Genomic DNA, 19,027 nt, shown 5'->3' with positions numbered 1-19,027 from the left:
CACACCTCTGCCTGTGCAGCGGAAGCAGAAGACAACCAACAGGCTTCATTTATTTCGGATAGGAGACCTATCATACATGTCACAGCCTCCTTCACATGCGATTTTAGGCAATGTATTTCTTTTTATTTATTTTATTTTATTAAAGCTTTATTTAACCAGGTAAAAGACTCATTGAGATTTAAAATCTCTTTTTCAAGAGGAACCCTGGCCAAGAGGGCAGCATAAAAAAACAAACACACATTTAGGTTCCATACAGACACACAAATAAACGATTGAGGGAGACTTGAAATTACATAAGTAATGAGTTAAGTACAGCAACAAGTTCCCTGTCCCAATGTCCTTTAAAATTGAACCAAAGGCGTCATATGAAATGAGTGCTGGCAATTTTAAGTCTTTCTGGAAGGTTTTCCAGGTAAAAGGGGCAGCATATTTAAAAGATTTTTTTACCTAGCTCAGTGCGAACACGCGGAACAGTCAACTGTTAATGGGGGGGGGGGGGGGGATTGGTATCCTACGAGCCCACAAGATGACTAGGGATGCATCCTAGATAGGAAGGGGTGCAGATGCCCGGCCAAAGGTAAAAAAAAAAGTCAAACATTTGACATGTTATTTTACTAAAAATAATACATTTTACCATCATTTCAAGTAGAATGATACCACCCAAGCAAGAATATGTCAAGTGTTTCAAGTGCTTTACTGAAATATTTGGACCATATAATGATGAATACAATTATCTCAACCTTAAAAGGTTATAGGTGCCAAAAAGCCATAAATTCACATCAAAGAACAAAGAAAAACAACAATTATAATTCAAGTTTAAACAGTAAGTGTGCAGCTCCAGCATTTATTAAAATTTTTCTTTTTCTTTTTACTTTTCAACTGAGCATGCAGACAATTAAAATATTGATAAATTAAAATAAGGGTGCAATGCATGCTTTTGCACCCCCGTAGAACCGGGCCTGTCCATATGCATCACAGCTGCATCACCGTGTCACTCGAACAATGCTAATATCACATCTACTGTAGAACGGAGCAGTGCATGTCAGTCAGCCATAACGATATCCAATATGGCTGCCCTAAAATATAACAAAGTAGAAACAACTGAAGGGATAGCGTTATGTTATATATATATAGCGTTACTTTCTCTGGACAATGCACATTATGTTTCTTCTATATTTCTTCTATATATATATTTATTTCTTATTGTGCAAATAAACCCTTCTCAAAGCCTTCTCATTTGTGACCAGCTGCTCTGACTAAATCAGTCACATGTAGCAGAGGCCTGTTTGTGTAGAAAGAAAACGTGATTTTATGGGAAAAATATTGATTTTTGGCTGTTTTGGGGTTTTATCATATTTGAGTAAAAATAAAGCCTTGGCTTTCATTCTGTGTAAAGATGATTGTGAAATTTGAATGGCAAATATCGTTTTGAAGCTCATAAAGTTAGGGTGACGAGCAGAACTAGCTTCCTTTGTCAAACTTTGAGGCCAAACATAGTTTGGAAACAGTCAAGACATAAAGGGGTGCATCTCACTCAATCTTTGGAGCACAAAGATCATTTTGATATCAGCAGAAAGCTTACATTCTCCTCTTTCCAACAGTGTATACGAAACTCAAAATGTGTTTCGGGGTCAATGTGACCGATTTTGTCAGCGCAGGTCACGTTTGTTCATTAACATTTATTGAGCTATTTTTCCAGAACACATTTTTATGCGTTTAAAAAGTGACAGGGAGAAACGTGGTGGGGACGTGTCTCCAGTGTAAACCACACCTTTGACTCATTATTCATTCATGTTAAATGAAAGGTCGGGGTCTTTGTATGTGGACACTGAGCAGGTAAACGCTCGGCGCTGTTCTCACTGAGCAGGTAAACGCGTCTCAGTTCTCCTACATTGATGACGGGAGATTTTGCGCAGATGTACAGTTATGTGTGTATGAGGCTCCAATAAGCAGTATGAATGTAAAGGAGGGCATTGCTGAGGAAGTGCTCAAAGTACAATCAGACAAGCTTCCCTGGACAAATACAGATTAACAATGTATAGATAACAACGCTGATGCAATTAATAACTGCGCTAACCGAGCTGAGTAAGTCAAACTGTGTTTATGTAGCACTTGTCAGCCGAGACGTCACAAAGAGGCTTCACCAGATAAAACAAACAATATAAATAAAACCAATAAGAGAGTTTAGAGAATGCAGGTCAGGCAGGAACAGTAGCCTACCAGCTAAAAGCCTCAGGTCAGGCAGGAACAGTAGCCTACCAGCTAAAAGCTTCAGGTCAGGCAGGAACAGTAGCCTACCAGCTAAAAGCTACAGGTCAGGCAGGAACAGTAGCCTACCAGCTAAAAGCTACAGGTCAGGCAGGAACAGTAGCCTACCAGCTAAAAGCTACAGGCCAGGCAGGAACAGTAGCCTACCAGCTAAAAGCTTCAGGTCAGGCAGGAACAGTAGCCTACCAGCTAAAAGCTACAGGCCAGGCAGGAACAGTAGCCTACCAGCTAAAAGCTACAGGTCAGGCAGGAACAGTAGCCTACCAGCTAAAAGCTACAGGCCAGGCAGGAACAGTAGCCTACCAGCTAAAAGCTACAGGTCAGGCAGGAACAGTAGCCTACCAGCTAAAAGCTACAGGCCAGGCAGGAACAGTAGCCTACCAGCTAAAAGCTACAGGTCAGGCAGGAACAGTAGCCTACCAGCTAAATGCTACAGGTCAGGCAGGAACAGTAGCCTACCAGCTAAAAGCTACAGGCCAGGCAGGAACAGTAGCCTACCAGCTAAATGCTAAAGGTCAGGCAGGAACAGTAGCCTACCAGCTAAAAGCTACAGGCCAGGCAGGAACAGTAGCCTACCAGCTAAAAGCTACAGGCCAGGCAGGAACAGTAGCCTACCAGCTAAAAGCTACAGGTCAGGCAGGAACAGTAGCCTACCAGCTAAAAGCTACAGGTCAGGCAGGAACAGTAGCCTACCAGCTAAAAGCTTCAGGTCAGGCAGGAACAGTAGCCTACCAGCTAAAAGCTACAGGTCAGGCAGGAACAGTAGCCTACCAGCTAAAAGCTACAGGTCAGGCAGGAACAGTAGCCTACCAGCTAAAAGCTACTTCAGTGCAGATTAAAGCAGCAACAGTAAGCCCAACAAATACATGGGGGGGGGGGGAAATCAACAGTAATGTAATGTAAGATGCCATGTAATGTAAGATGGCAAAGCACAAATCCAGATGGTCTAAGGAGCACAGGTGTAGGATAGGATAACCGGCTCATTAGAACAAAGGCTTCAGACAGTGAGAGCCAACTTTTAGCTGCCTCAACAATTAACAACGCAAACCGGTGAGCAGACTCTTTGTAAGGGAGAACTGAGACATGCTTGTTTTCTGAAAAGGGGAGTTTGAGCGGGGAGGTTAGGATAAAAGGTAAGAAGATAAGAAGATGTGGTCCGAAATAAAAATGTGTAATGCCACGAACAGACAAGCCAGGGGAGAAAGGGAGAGCGTAAAGTGTATGACCATGATTAGGAGTTATGGCCCCTGATGCAAAGCTCAACAATTCACTGAGAAGCCCTTCAATCTAATTCTTCAAGCTCAGGATTTGACACCTAAAATTGATCGTAGCAGCTTTCAGGAGCAAGTTACAAGTAGCCGATTCATGTTTTCTCTATTGATTATTGAATGTAAACTATTTTCATTGCCCTTCAGAGTTTCCCCTAGAAACATTTTCAGGCCTGGAGGGATTTCGAAACGTACCCCGACCGCAACGGTGGGGGCCGTCGCTGGCGACGCTAAACTTTTAGCTAACCTGTTTGCATCTATGTTCGCAATGGCATCCCAAGTATCATCATACTATTATGGGATGCGATGCAAACAGTTGTATTATGGGATGTGCGTTTCCCAGGCAACGACACACGCTGGCACGATGCTCCCAAAAGCAAAATGAATGATTTGGCATCTTCTATTACTGTCAACACTGTCAACACCAGTATTGTTGTATTGTAATAATATGCCATAAAGGCCTGGTGGGGGCGTCGTTGGTCTGGCGGGCCCGCCAGGCCTGTAGAATGGTAGGGGAAACACTTCAATATGGAGAACAATCACACAGTTTGCGTCAATGAATACACATTCCAGACCGTAGATTTGATATGATAGACCTATGGCAGTTGAGATAACCCTATGTGACACTGTGTTTTTAAAATGTACGTGTAGGCCTAATTCTTTACACTAAAAGAAACGGTCAAATTGGGAGATGTTGTTATTTGTAGTTTATTATGCATTGATTTTGTTTGTCTGGCCCACTTGAGACCACATTTGGTTCTGTGTGGCCCGTGAACTAAAAAGAGTTTGACACCCCTGATTTAGAATAAAGAGGCATGTTGGTAAGGTTTTCTTAAACACTTTATGGATCAGATTATCTGGGTTGGCGGCGCCGAGCCGCTGGCAGGCGCAGAGCCCGTCCAGCCCAGCAGATTCTGTAGCGCTTAAACGTAACGCTATATCACAAAGCTATGGGGGTAAGGGATTCCATGGCCCACGCCTCATCCTGTACATATGGCCTCCTACTGTACATATGGGGGAATCTGCAGTATTGGCAGAGGGGCTTGGGTAGGGTAGGGTTGGGTACCGTTTAAAAAAAAAATCAATACCAGGACCCTTAAAGCAGGGATGGGCAATTATCTTTCCTTGCGGGCCACATGAGAAATATTGTCATGCATAACCTCGAATTTCAGCACTAGACTAAATGATAGAAAACATACTGTGCACTTATTCTTCGGCATCTATTATGTTGAAAATCACTCCAAACAGCCAGTCTCATCTCAAGTCATCTCATTCGATTTCTCCAGCTTCATAAGTAAAATGCTGTGGTTTGTCTTAGACCTCCCGGGCCAGGCAGAACCATCATGACCAGGGCCGGTTCTGGCCCCCGGGCCGTATAATGCCCAGGTCTAAGTGATACCGATACCTATAGAGTACTTTGTTCGGCACCTTTTTGTTTTACGTTTGGTGGCACGCTGAACTGCCAGTCACATACACCGCGCTCGACTTCACCACCACAGACTGTATGAGTTGGAGCTGCTGTGGTAGTGGGCCAATCACACGTCACATTAAAATGAAGAACACTTGCTGTGATTGGCTACGAGCAACATTAAAATGAAGAACACTTGGCTGTGATTGGCTACGAGCAAACCCATAGAAAGTATTTTTTTCTAGATCTGTGTACAAAGAGGATGGAATGCAGGTATTGTTTGACTGGAGACGTTTCTATACTACTTGGTACTGGGTTATTTCGGTCAATACCTTAAAGCGGTGGTTCTGAAAGTGGGGTCCTTGAAGGGGGTTCCAGGGGGTCCCCAGCAAAAGTCTGTGGTCTAATTTCTTTTGGGTCAGTTTCTTGGGTCCTTGACATGAAAAGATTTGAGAACCACTGCCTTAAGGACACAGCAGCGTGAGGGTGTCTTTGAAAGTTTGCGTCTGCGTGCCGATCTTCAGGTGACCGTCTGCCTTCCCACAGGAGCTTAAAACTGTCAGGAAAATCCAGGTTGTGAGGAGGGCATATGGAGGACAGCCAAGTGTGTAAGATCAGCAGCCTGCTGAAGCAATCCAGTAATCCAATCTAATAATCCCAGCCTAGTTGACATGACACCCTCTCTGTTAGGAGTGAATGAGTTTTCACTCTGGGTGTACAAGGATCCATCACAAACTCCCTCGCCCGGGGGAGAAGTACCAAGAATACCAACAAAATCCACCGGGCTTAAATGAGTTGAAGACATTTCTTCGCTGACTTATCCACCAGGCATCATCAGTTCTTCTTTTTTTCAGATTTCCCCCCCAATTTTCTCCCCGATTGTACTTGGCCAATTTCCCCCCTGCTGCCCCGGTCGCTGCTCCCCCCTCTGCCGATCTGGGGAGAGCCGTAGACCAGCACCATGCTTCCTCTGACACATGTGCAGTTGCTCTAGCCACTTCTTTTCACCTGACAGAGCTTCACCGCCCCGACCGACCGGAGGAGGCACTAGTGCAGTGACCAGGACATATACCCCAATCCGGCATATACCCCACCGTGACCGAGCCAATCCGACCAAGCTGCAAGTAACACGGGGGCGCGAACCTGCGACCCTCGTGTTGGTAGGCGGCAGGGAATCTACCGCTACACTCCCCGGACGCCCAGGCATCATCAGTTCTGCTTAGTGCTGCCGAAACATCTTCAACTCATGTTAAATCCACTGAATTTAGTTATTTTTTGTTTTTACTATTACTTCTTTACATTTTAATACCTGGATGACTGATATGAATCTAAACAGACCAATAATGAGAGAGAGAGAGAGAGAGAGAGAGAGACTGAGACAGAGAGAGAGATTGAGTGTGTGTGTTGTGTTCCTGTATTTCTGTAGTTGTGAACCAAATGTCCCCTTGTGGGTTTAAGTTTATGTTTGCGATTAGAATTAAGATGAGGTTTACTTCAGGGTTAAGGCCATTCTCACCAAACAACATACAATGGTCACCAGACAGTTAGCAGGCTTTATGAGTAGGTGGGGTAACCAGCCCGACAGCACCACTGTCCAGTCTGATTGGCCGACGGTGACACAATATTCCTTATACAAGAGTCCTTGACTTAGCTTGTTTCAAGAGTTTCTCCACTGACCCGACTGTCCAGTCCATCCAATTTGGCTCGGCCACAGCAGATTCCAATGCACCAGCAGGTATCAGGCCAATAAACGTTTTATTTTGATTACTCTCTAGGTGCAGTTAGAAGTCCTGTTTATCATTGGCACGCCTCCAAACACCCATTATTTGAAGTACTTACTCGACTTTCTGTTTCTCACGGAAGGATCAGGCCTGGAATCTCAGTCCTTCTGTCAGATAGAAGCTTATTGGTAAACTGTTTACCAATAACCTGACTTAATTCTCATCCTATAACTCTTCCAATCATACACTACTTTGTCAATATGTTCCCTAGCCTGCCTGCAGCTATAGATCCTGTTGTGTTTATATGTTCCCTAGCCTGCCTGCAGCTATAGATCCTGTTGTGTTTATATGTTCCCTAGCCTGCCTGCAGCTATAGATCCTGTTGTGTTGATATGTTCCCTAGCCTGCCTGCAGCTATAGATCCTGTTGTGTTGATATGTTCCCTAGCCTGCCTGCAGCTATAGATCCTGTTGTGTTTATATGTTCCCTAGCCTGCCTGCAGCTATAGATCCTGTTGTGTTTATATGTTCCCTAGCCTGCCTGCAGCTATAGATCCTGTTGTGTTTATATGTTCCCTAGCCTGCCTGCAGCTAGAGATCCTGTTGTGTTTATATGTTCCCTAGCCTGCCTGCAGCTATAGATCCTGTTGTGTTTATATGTTCCCTAGCCTGCCTGCAGCTAGAGATCCTGTTGTGTTTATATGTTCCCTAGCCTGCCTGCAGCTATAGATCCTGTTGTGTTTATATGTTCCCTAGCCTGCCTGCAGCTATAGATCCTGTTGTGTTTATATGTTCCCTAGCCTGCCTGCAGCTATAGATCCTGTTGTGTTGATATGTTCCCTAGCCTGCCTGCAGCTATAGATCCTGTTGTGTTTATATGTTCCCTAGCCTGCCTGCAGCTATAGATCCTGTTGTGTTTATATGTTCCCTAGCCTGCCTGCAGCTATAGATCCTGTTGTGTTTATATGTTCCCTAGCCTGCCTGCAGCTAGAGATCCTGTTGTGTTTATATGTTCCCTAGCCTGCCTGCAGCTATAGATCCTGTTGTGTTTATATGTTCCCTAGCCTGCCTGCAGCTATAGATCCTGTTGTGTTTATATGTTCTCTAGCCTGCCTGCAGCTATAGATCCTGTTGTGTTTATATGTTCCCTAGCCTGCCTGCAGCTAGAGATCCTGTTGTGTTTATATGTTCCCTAGCCTGGCTGCAGTTATAGATCCTGTTGTGTTTATATGTTCCCTAGCCTGCCTGCAGCTATAGATCCTGTTGTGTTTATATGTTCCCTAGACTGCCTGCAGCTATAGATCCTGTTATGTTTATATGTTCCCTAGCCTGCCTGCAGCTATAGATCCTGTTGTGTTTATATGTTCCCTAGCCTGCCTGCAGCTAGAGATCATGTTGTGTTGATATGTTCCCTAGCCTGCCTGCAGCTATAGATCCTGTTGTGTTTATATGTTCCCTAGCCTGCCTGCAGCTATAGATCCTGTTGTGTTTATATGTTCCCTAGCCTGCCTGCAGCTATAGATCCTGTTGTGTTTATATGTTCCCTAGCCTGCCTGCAGCTATAGATCCTGTTGTGTTTATATGTTCCCTAGCCTGCCTGCAGCTAGAGATCCTGTTGTGTTTATATGTTCCCTAGCCTGCCTGCAGCTATAGATCCTGTTGTGTTTATATGTTCCCTAGCCTGCCTGCAGCTATAGATCCTGTTGTGTTTATATGTTCCCTAGACTGCCTGCAGCTATAGATCCTGTTATGTTTATATGTTCCCTAGCCTGCCTGCAGCTATAGATCCTGTTGTGTTTATATGTTCCCTAGCCTGCCTGCAGCTAGAGATCCTGTTGTGATTATATGTTCCCTAGCCTGCCTGCAGCTATAGATCCTGTTGTGTTGATATGTTCCCTAGCCTGCCTGCAGCTAGAGATTGTGTTGTGTTTATATGTTCCCTAGCCTGCCTGCAGCTATAGATCCTGTTGTGTTTATATGTTCCCTAGCCTGCCTGCAGCTATAGATCCTGTTGTGTTTATATGTTCCCTAGCCTGCCTGCAGCTAGAGATCCTGTTGTGATTATATGTTCCCTAGCCTGCCTGCAGCTATAGATCCTGTTGTGTTGATATGTTCCCTAGCCTGCCTGCAGCTAGAGATTGTGTTGTGTTTATATGTTCCCTAGCCTGCCTGCAGCTATAGATCCTGTTGTGTTTATATGTTCCCTAGCCTGCCTGCAGTTATAGATCCTGTTGTGTTTATATGTTCCCTAGCCTGCCTGCAGCTATAGATCCTGTTGTGTTTATATGTTCCCTAGCCTGCCTGCAGCTATAGATCCTGTTGTGTTGATATGTTCCCTAGCCTGCCTGCAGCTAGAGATTGTGTTGTGTTTATATGTTCCCTAGCCTGCCTGCAGCTAGAGATCCTGTTGTGTTTATATGTTCCCTAGCCTGCCTGCAGCTATAGATCCTGTTGTGTTTATATGTTCCCTAGCCTGCCTGCAGCTAGATATCCTGTTGTGTTGATATGTTCCCTAGCCCACCTGCAGCTAGAGATTGTGTTGGGTCTTCACTTTTGTGTTTTTTTTGACTGTACTGCATTTGTAGATTTAAAGTAGATTTAGATTTGTAGCTTAAAGGAGAAGTTCACCGAAAGCCAATGCTGATTTATTTTGCACATGATCTCACACATATCCAAAAACCTTCAACAGTTTTACAGGCATTCATTTAGTTTGACAGTGATTGGGAGTTGATTTGAGTTCAGTTGTGGACCAGTGATGTCATTCATGCACAAATTACATAACCTATCTCTTGTGTTTGGCCAACTGAGAGGGCTTTCCTGTGTGTTATTATACTGGCCTTTATAGAAATCAGTTTGTTGGATGAATCATTGTGTACTAGGGGAAATGTATACCAATTCCTCATCATTTTTCCCTTTAGAATAATATTACATTTGAGCTCAGTTTCCTACATATGTCTATCACATGCATGTGTGTTTCATAGGTGTTACCATGAGTGTGATTCTGGATTTGTCCTACACTGTAAGCATCTGGATCTCCGCTGCAGTGGCCATTACCTACACACTGATGGGAGGTCTCTACTCTGTGGCCTACACAGACATCATACAGCTCATCCTCATCTTCATCGCATTGGTGAGTTGTTTTGACGTTACGAGACCTTTCAAAAAACCAAGTCAAAAATGTGCGATGGTCAAGCTAAAAAGGAAGGCGGTTTTTGTTCGTTCCTCAAAGTACCTATTTCCTGTGAGATATGAGTTATACACCCAACAAGTGTTATACAAAATTCTGCACCCAAAAGAGATTCACATAAATGTCCAGTTGAAGAGCTCTGTCTGTCACGCACGCATGCACGCACACACACACACACACACACACACACACACACACACACACACACACACACACACACACACACACACACACACACACACTACTATCCTTTTCCTGGACTTACGTATGATGAGATTACAAAGGAGAAAAAAAACATTTTCTAATCATCTCTTGTAATTTCTAAAACCAAAAACCAAACAATACATCCTTCAACCCTAACCCTAACCCTAACCCTAACCCTAACCCTAACCCTAACCCTAACCAAGTTGCTGTATTTGCCTTAAGTTAAAGTTGTTTGATAACAGCCTTCTCCACCTACTAGCCAGGTAGGTCCCTACTGGCCAATATGAATGGGGCTGATGACATGCCTACTGATTGAATGGGGTGATCCATAGGTGGATTATGACCTGACGGGCCCCTGGGCCTGGATACATAAAGGGCCCCCCTCACAGCGCACATACGCACAATTAAGGCCAGAATAATAACTAAGACATACACTCACCTGCATCTCAACAGGATTTACAGCACAGTCACCTGAACACTCAAAGCCAACAGCACAATAGCAAGTAATAAACTCACTTGTATCTAACACGGGATTTACAGCACAGGTAGACTCAAAAGCACAATAACCCTCTAATTGTCCATAAACTTATGGAACATTTTGTCAAAAATATAGGGTTGGCCCTAAATACTGTAACATCCCCACACATCCTCTCACCAGTTGAAAAACTGGTGCTGGACTAAAAGAGACTCAAAGTAAAGAAATTAATGTGCGCATCAGTATACTGAATAACCAAGTAGCCTATTTAGTGTTTCGTAGCGTACAGTTATTATGAAGTGTTCCCGAAAAATATTGTTTCTCAGTAGTAAGACAAATACACCAATGAGTGAAAAGTGTGACCACATGCTCTGCTCTCCCCTACATAAAGCAATCTTATTTAACCATTTGACTTCCACAATGCCTTGTCACTACTGTATACAAGGTGACCATGAAACACTAATGAGGGTTTCCAAATTCCAATCATGGAAGTTGGAAACCCTCATTAGTGTTTTGCTTGCACCTGTGTTTACCCTGCCTTTTCGACACAAAATGGCCCCCGTGAGAAGGGTCTATCCTTCTTGGTAAATGGTAAAATGGTAAATGGCCTGCATTTATATAGCGCTTTTATCCAAAGCGCTTTACAATCAGTAGGTTCATTCACCCATTCACACACCGATGGCGGCAGGCTACCACGCAGGGTGCTGGCACACCATCAGGAGCAATTTGGGGTTCAGTATCTTGCCCAAGGACACTTCGACATGCAGACTGGAGGAGGCGGGAATCGAACCACCGACCTCTTTCATCCAAAGCGATTAGTGACGACCCGCTCTACCTCCTCCTGAGCTACAGTGTTGGCCTGTCTGCGTTTGTGTTGCTCTGCTTGTTTGCTACCCCCGCGTCCACGCCTGGCGCTTAATTATGTAATCAGGGAATGATGCCACACGCCAGCAATCATGGGAAATAGGATAAATTGAATGAATTGACAGCACATAAGCTGCAAGCATCTTATATTATAAATCAGCTCCGTAAAGAATCATAGAAAGCAAGTGGGAAAAGTGAATGGGCTTTTTAGAATGGAGATTTCACTTAGATGCATGAAGTAAGGTCTGTGGTTGACAAAAGTTTATGAGAGCGGTCATTTGTGTTCAGCGGGATAATCTTCACAAACGTGAATCACTTTCATGACTTTTGAAACGTACTAACATGCATTTTTTTTTAACTAGATTTTCAGAAAACGCTTCAAAAGTCATAAAAGTGTTTGTGAAGATGATCCTGCTGAACACAAACGCTCCCATACACTTTTGTTAACCGCAGACCCTTATTTTATGCATTTAAGTGAAATCCCCTGAAGCTCCAACATGACTTCTGCCTTCCGACTATAAAAAAGATGTCATCCCTGCGGTACTCGACAACACGAGTCACAGCTTGTGGGCAAAGTGAAGAAACTATGCCCTTATCAAATATTTAATACTGTATCGGAATGTACAGTACCTTTCAGATATGTGCATGCATCTTGTCCTACATAACAAAGCTAGACGACAGAGGTAAAATATTATGGAAATTAATTTCTCACTCCTCGTCCGCAAACAACAACAACAACAACAACAACAACAGCATTTTCAGCCAGTATGAAACAAATTGAATGAAGCCGAGAGCCCGGGAAGTTGTCTTAAAAGAATGTATTAAGCCATAAACATACTCCTGTAAACTTCATTACTGGAGGATCATCTCAGTATACATGGTGTACACACTATAGAGTACAGATTATAGATGCAGTGAAGATCTAACAGTTTGTCACGGGTTCTTATACTGAGGAAAGCAGAGAGGAGAGACAAGGAGGGGAGGGATGATCAGAAGCACACTGTACTGTGGAGCACCCAAGGCTACTGTGTGCGTGCGCGTGCGCGCGCGTGTGTTCCTGTGTGTGCGCGTCAGCAAGGTCACTGACGTGACATGTTGCTGTAGGGCAGAGGGTGAAATCTGCTCAATGCCACTGTCTAGAGATAGTGTCTGCCTATTGCGTCTGTCCATATGACGTGCATTTATGTAATAACTCATACCGCTGATTATGTGTGTGTAATTTATAGCTTATTGAATATGTAATGACTTAAATTGTATAACAATGTACAAGTGTGCAAAACCTGTTCTCTGTATCACTATGTTATTGGAACAACAAACAGGAAAAGTAGGACTAGTAGTTGCCATTGATAGTAGTAGCAGACGTTTAAACTTTGAATGTTCTGCTGCCAACTCATTTTCAGGTAGGTTTCATTTCTTTCAACTGATGCAGGTCAGATTTTGGAATATGAAACGCTTCAGTCCTCCCTGATGGCATCATCTATGGCAGGGATACTCAACTTGCTTTGCCCGGGGGCCACTTTCGTGAAATGATGGAGGCCAGGGGCCAGTTAATAAACAAACAATATACATTTTTCTGTAGCGGATTGTAGGTTTTTGGGGTGTCAGCCGGGGTTTAGTCTGACAATGTTGTGCACACCGGATAGTTCGTTAGGTTAAGTTAGTTAGGTTAAGTACATACATAAGTGCCTGGGTAGCGAGCAGACGGCAGTATTTGACAATTCAGCAGCTAAATCATAGATTATTGAAAGATATTCCATATTCCAGACTGAAATGCTATAACAGAAGTGGAGTATTGGCCAGAATGACATGAACATTTGGACACTTATTCAGTTGCATGTTGCTTTCAGGTGCAGTGTAATTTTTTTTTTTTTTCTTTCCAATTCCATCGCGGGCCACACCGCGGGCCGCAAGTTGAGTTTCACTGATCTATGGCATCATCTTTAGGTGTTCAGGAACATCTTGTAACTTAGAGAAAATACCTTTGAATCATCAGCAGCACCACTTGCTGATGGTTTTCTTACACAAGGTCCTCTCTGAAGTCCTGTGTTCCCCCTCCATTCTTTCTTCTCAGTGGCTGTGTGTCCCATTTGCTCTGATGAGCCCGGCCACCGTGGACATCGTGGACACGGCCTTCAACTACACCTTCCAGAACCCCTGGGTCGGCACGCTGCAGGCAGACTCCGCCTGGAGGTGGATCGATAACTTTTTACTGATGGTAAGGCTTCTCTCCGGAAGGCTTCCCCAGCATACAGGAGCACCTGACAAGTTTAAAAAGTAGTTGTCAGTCATCAAAGAGATTAACGTGATGTTGAACTTTCTTTTATCAATAATTGTAAATAGGAAGAGAGAGAGAGAAAAAGGTGGGAGTCAGGACTTTGACAATGCAGATTCTGCCAAAAATATATATATAAAAACAAGTCTGTCACTTGTTCAAACTGAAAGGTTTAATATGGTGTTTTTTTTATATTATCAGAATCTACTTTGATTGTGTTCCTTTATGTGCTAGAAGTGATTTTCAAACTGTTCCTCCAGACAATGGCAATGCCATGGAAAGAGAAAAAAACATACTGTAATTCTACAGTCTCCTCTACTGGAACAAAGGATAAGAGAAAATCACCAATGTTGTGGTTCTATCATGCAGGACGATGCACAAGCTAAGATACCACCACAAAGTCCAACCTCACTTTAAAGGCCTCTCTATGCTTACGCAGAAATGCGTCTGAAGTGAACCAGCTTCCGACGACTTCTTTGGGGTTCTGTGGATTCGTTTGGCGGGCGGGCCTCTCCGAATTGGCCGCCGGGCCCGTCGCTTTTCATTATTTACTGATTTTTGGGTATGACCAAAGGTTTTTTTCACCAATATTGTAGCCATTTAATTCAGGGACCATAAGCTTACCTGCAGCTCTAAAACACGTTGTTCACAAACCTAAGCCTCGAGTTTGGCAATTTGACCATCGCCATCTTGAATGAGAGCTGCTATTGGTCCGTGATCGGCAAGCTGCGACCTGCCAGTCACACCCCAAAGCGTAGTCTCCTTTATCGTCTATTTTACTCTAGTGTAAATAAGAAGTAGGGTCATTTTCCCATTCACTTCTATACAATCAGACTTCTTTTCGCAGGCCTAGACTGTATTGGGTGAGTTATATAAAACGTTATCCCCTGTACAGTTGTCATGATCGGTGAAGTTTGCTATAGATTAGAGACCAACACGGTTTATGTTTTTTGAACCAGGCTGTAAGCATGATTATTTCTGCTGCATTATATCATGGGCAATGACTTGCTTTTGGACCCAGCCTCAAGTGGCCATTCGTGGAATCTCAGTTTTTGGCACTTCCGCGTTGGCTTCATTTTTTCCAAGACGGAGGTTGCCGCTTGGGTGTTAGTCAGTGAGGGTGAAAGGGATCGTGAGATGGGAATGGGGGGGTTTCCAACTTGGAAGTTGGAAACCTTCGTTAATGTTTTGCTTGCACCTGTGTTTACCCTGCTGCCTTTTGGACACGAAATGGCCACTGTGAAAAAGGCCTATTGACCGAGGTTAGGTACAGCAAACCATGATGGTGAAGATAGAGCCGACCCACAAAGCAAGGCTCTCCATTCCGTGCCCGATCATGGCTCAGACCCCACCTACGTAGCCTGGTTAAAACTAGTGTCCTCTAGAGAGAGAGAGTGGCGTCAGTGGAGGACCAAAATTTGTGAGTCATTAGCCAATGAACAGCCAGGAAGGGGTCTCGCGCTACTTTTGAATGCTAAAATAAAGCTGATAACGTACAATTTGATTCAAGAAAAAAAACCTTTCAAAGTACAACACAAACTGTCCATTTTGCTGCAACTCGACAGTGCTGCTTAATCCAGGACCTTACTTCCTGGAACTCTTGAGAGTAAAAAACAGGTCCATTGGAGTGAATGGAGATGTCGCGACTCTTCTATCTACACGGCTCTGGTTAAAACCATCCTGATTCGTGATGTCATGTCCTGTTTCGCTCTACGTACTCTATCAGTCTGGACTCCAAGCCGTCCACAGTCATTTCAGTGGGTGGGAGTACTTGCCTTGACAGACAACTCCTTCAGCCAATCAGCGTTGCCAAATCCAGTCTTTCAGCCAATCAGCGTCGGATCTAGTCAAATCCAAATCCACTCGTAAGAATGACGAAAATGACTTTTCCGCCGAGAAACTCCGCTGGTAGCCTACTGTACATACTCCTGTTCTTGTTGAATTGTTGTTATTGAGTCTATAACTCGATGAACGTTGACATTACTGCTCATTGCTTCGCGAGCCGGAGAGCCATGGGATTGGCCCGTTACGATGTCAACTACGAGGCAGGTCCCTGATTGGCCATGGACTTTGTCATTTGTGAAAAGGCCCGCCCAGGGCTGGAGGCCAGATGGTCCTGCAAAATGAAACCAAATGTGACAAGTGGATAGGAGTGCTGCGTGGGTCCTTAGATGAATCAGTGTTGACAGCAAACAGCAGGAGGAGTTAAGTTCTAAAAAAAAAGAAGTTAGGGTGGACTGTGACGGTTGGTCTGCTGCTCTGTTTTTAACTTTAGTTAGCCATGGACTAAAATAAAAGCTTTTTAACCTTTTCACAGTTTGCCATTTTTTATACTATGGTACGTCTCTTTTTTCCATTTACAAAAGGAGAGGAACTCCGAGAGAGAGCGACTTAGAGAACGTGAGTTCACTTGACCGGATGGTTTACCAGACCAGTAGTAACCGATAGAATGGGATCACAGATACAAGCGAGGGAAATGAGCTTTCTCCACAGGGTGGCTGGCCTCACCCTCCATGATAGGGTGAGGAGGTCAGGAGATCTGGGAAGACCTCAGTGTGGAGATGCTATGCCTCCACATTGAGAGGAGCAGGTTGAGGATATACTTAAAGGTGCTGTCAGCGATTTGCCCAGCTTGACTGGACTTCGTTTTTCCAACATCAGTGAGCAGTCCTCCCCCTTTCATTTGTGGATGCGCACAGAGGCCCGCCTCTGTGTGGAGTTCTGCCTCTTAATTGGATAAAAGGTGGTGGCAACCCTGAAACTTTCTCTACTCTGTGATGCAGAACAGAAGCACCATAGATAAGACACTATAATAGTCATTCCTAACGGGATAGAGAGCTGTTGTAGGCCAATTTTAACACAAAAACATCACTTACTGCACCTTTAATCACCAGCTATTCCTTGTCTCCTACTTTGATATATCTCCATCTCCTTCATTGCCTTGCCTTTCTATCCCCACTCTAAGGGTTTGGGGAACCTGGGTCTTCAGAACTTCCACCAGAGGACCCTGTCTGCCTCATCCTCGGCTACTGCCAAGATCACCTGCTTTGCCGCTGCTTTCATCGTTCCCACCTTAGGAATCCCTCCCATCCTCCTGGGGGCGGTGGCTGCATCAACAGGTGCTGTAAAGCAGTGCTTCTCAACTGGTCTAGCATCAGGACCCACATTGTTCATAGAGAGGCAACGTGGAACGTCACTTCCTGCTTCAGCACTGTGCCAGAGATTTTCATCCGCCATTTATTTTCCCATAGACGTTTCGTAAAGTGATTAGAAAATATTTGTACTTCGTCGAACCAAACGGTTCAGCTAACGCTATAATCGGGAGAGACCATAGAACATTTCACTCGGAGCAAAACTTAAAAAAACAACATCGAAAAAATATTTTCTTTAAACCCGCATTTTTTTACGTTTTGGTCCCAGTGAAATGTTATGCGATCTCTCCTGTTTCTAAATATATCTGTACTGTTTGGTTTGAAAAACGTAAAACTATTTTTATACGCATTTTACAAAATGTGTATGGGAAAATAAATGGCGGATGAAAATCTCTGGTACAGTGCTGAAACAGGAAATAGGCGGTCTCTTTGCCTCTTTATTAAGTCGCGACCCAAATTTCAGTTTCTTTTTATACCACTCACTACACAACGCCTTCTTCACGCACTGTTAAAAACATGAAATAAAATCAGGTGTAACCAGTACCCTTAATGCTGGTTCCATTCCATTTAGGTGTTTCAGTGCCAGGGCCCTCATTAATGTGATGGGTTACACCTGCTTTACCACCTCAAAACGGTTGCTGTGAAAAGGGCGTATTGGCTTGTAATCAGCGAGCTGCCGACAACTGGACAGGCGACCTGTCAATCACTAGGAGAACCCTGTTTTAGATCCGTTCTATCTCATTAATGACAGGTTTTAGATCCGTTCTATCTCATTAATGACAGGTTTTAAATCCGTTCTATCTCATTAATGACAGGGCGCTTTTGAAAATGGTCATAAAGACGGACATTAGAAGAAGTGAAATCATAACCTCTATGTATTGATTTGTATCCAAACCAAACAGAGTCTGTAGCTTTGTCCAAAACTGTGTAACTTGTAATACTAGAAGCTCCCCTCATCAAAAGCCATAGGAAACTAGAATGCACTCGGGGGAGTGCAGACATTTTAAGGCCAAGTATAGACCAGTCTGCTGTGATATGCACATTTTGTGAGGCGGATCGGATCCGCACCTAATGGAACTGGTTCTTTCTTGGCCCATGCTACACCCTCCCATCAAGTTTCGTGAAAATTGGCCCAGTAGTTTTTCCATAATCCTGCTAACAGACAGACAGACAGACAGGGAGGCAGACAGACAGACAGACACAGACAGACAGACAGACAGGCAGACAGACAGACAGACAGACAGGCAGACAGACAGACAGACAGACAGGGAGGCAGACAGACACAGACAGACAGGCAGACAGACACACACAGACAGGCAGACAGACAGACAGACAGACAGACAGACAGGCAGACAGACAGACAGACAGACAGGCAGGCAGACAGACAGACAGACAGACAGACAGACAGGCAGCCAGACAGGGAGGGAGGCAGACAGACATGCAGGCAGGCAGAGAGGCAGACAGACAGACAGGCAGACATACAGACAGACACAGACAGACAGACAGACAGACAGACAGACAGACAGGCAGGCAGGCAGAGAGGCAGACAGGCAGACAGACAGACAGACACAGACAGACAGACAGACAGACAGACAGACAGGCAGGCAGGCAGGCAGAGAGGCAGACAGACAGACAGGCAGACAGACAGACAGAGACAGACAGACAGACAGGCAGACAGACAGACAGAACTACTGATTCTACAGGATTAAAATGATCACTTATCGTCTCACAGATGAAGGCTTGGATGGAAAAGTAAGTCTGCTCCACTTTGACAGACTTGGCAAACTAAAGATTCGACTCTTTGTCATTGGGTCATTTTACCAACAGCTGACAGAGGAATGAGTTAAGTCGGCGCTTTTCAAAAGTGTGAGGCCTCCACTGAAGCTGTCAACAACTTCAGGAGAGGCGTGACATCATGGGGAAACATCAGAGACTTGGCCATGCTGGCTGGGCACAAATCCGATGGCGGCAATTCTTTGTATGTACATCAAAACATATATGTGCATGTTTTTGTCTATTTCCGACTAATTTTACGAGATTTATGGGGCTGGGGAACTTTCTGTCTGCGCTGGCCAGCCTGGCTGCAGCACACAGTCCATAGAGGTTGAACATGCAGAGAACTCAACATTTACACTCAACACACTGCACGGCGCAGGTATCCCGCTAGTGTTAAAAAAACGATTAAAAGTCCTTCAGAGGGGATAAAGAT

The 19,027-nt window shown here is 44.3% G+C and overlaps 1 protein-coding gene across 1 annotated transcript in view; it reads left to right on the top strand.

Annotated features, from left to right (window-relative positions):
- The window catches only part of LOC310789152 (high-affinity choline transporter 1-like), a gene marked incomplete at both ends in the record, with an annotated part of 44,568 nt that overhangs the window by 12,920 nt on the left and 12,621 nt on the right, over nt 1-19,027 (top strand). The window contains 3 exons of the mRNA XM_083650741.1: nt 9,646-9,794; nt 13,466-13,609; nt 16,632-16,785. Of these exons, the coding sequence (XP_083506867.1) occupies nt 9,646-9,794; nt 13,466-13,609; nt 16,632-16,785 (447 nt within the window). The remainder of the gene's footprint in view (nt 1-9,645; nt 9,795-13,465; nt 13,610-16,631; nt 16,786-19,027) is intronic.

Source organism: Poromitra crassiceps (assembly GCF_964638095.1).
Source record: "Poromitra crassiceps genome assembly, chromosome: 14".
Classification (NCBI taxonomy): Eukaryota; Metazoa; Chordata; class Actinopteri; order Beryciformes; family Melamphaidae; genus Poromitra; species Poromitra crassiceps.
This window is presented reverse-complemented; position numbering and strand designations above follow the sequence as displayed.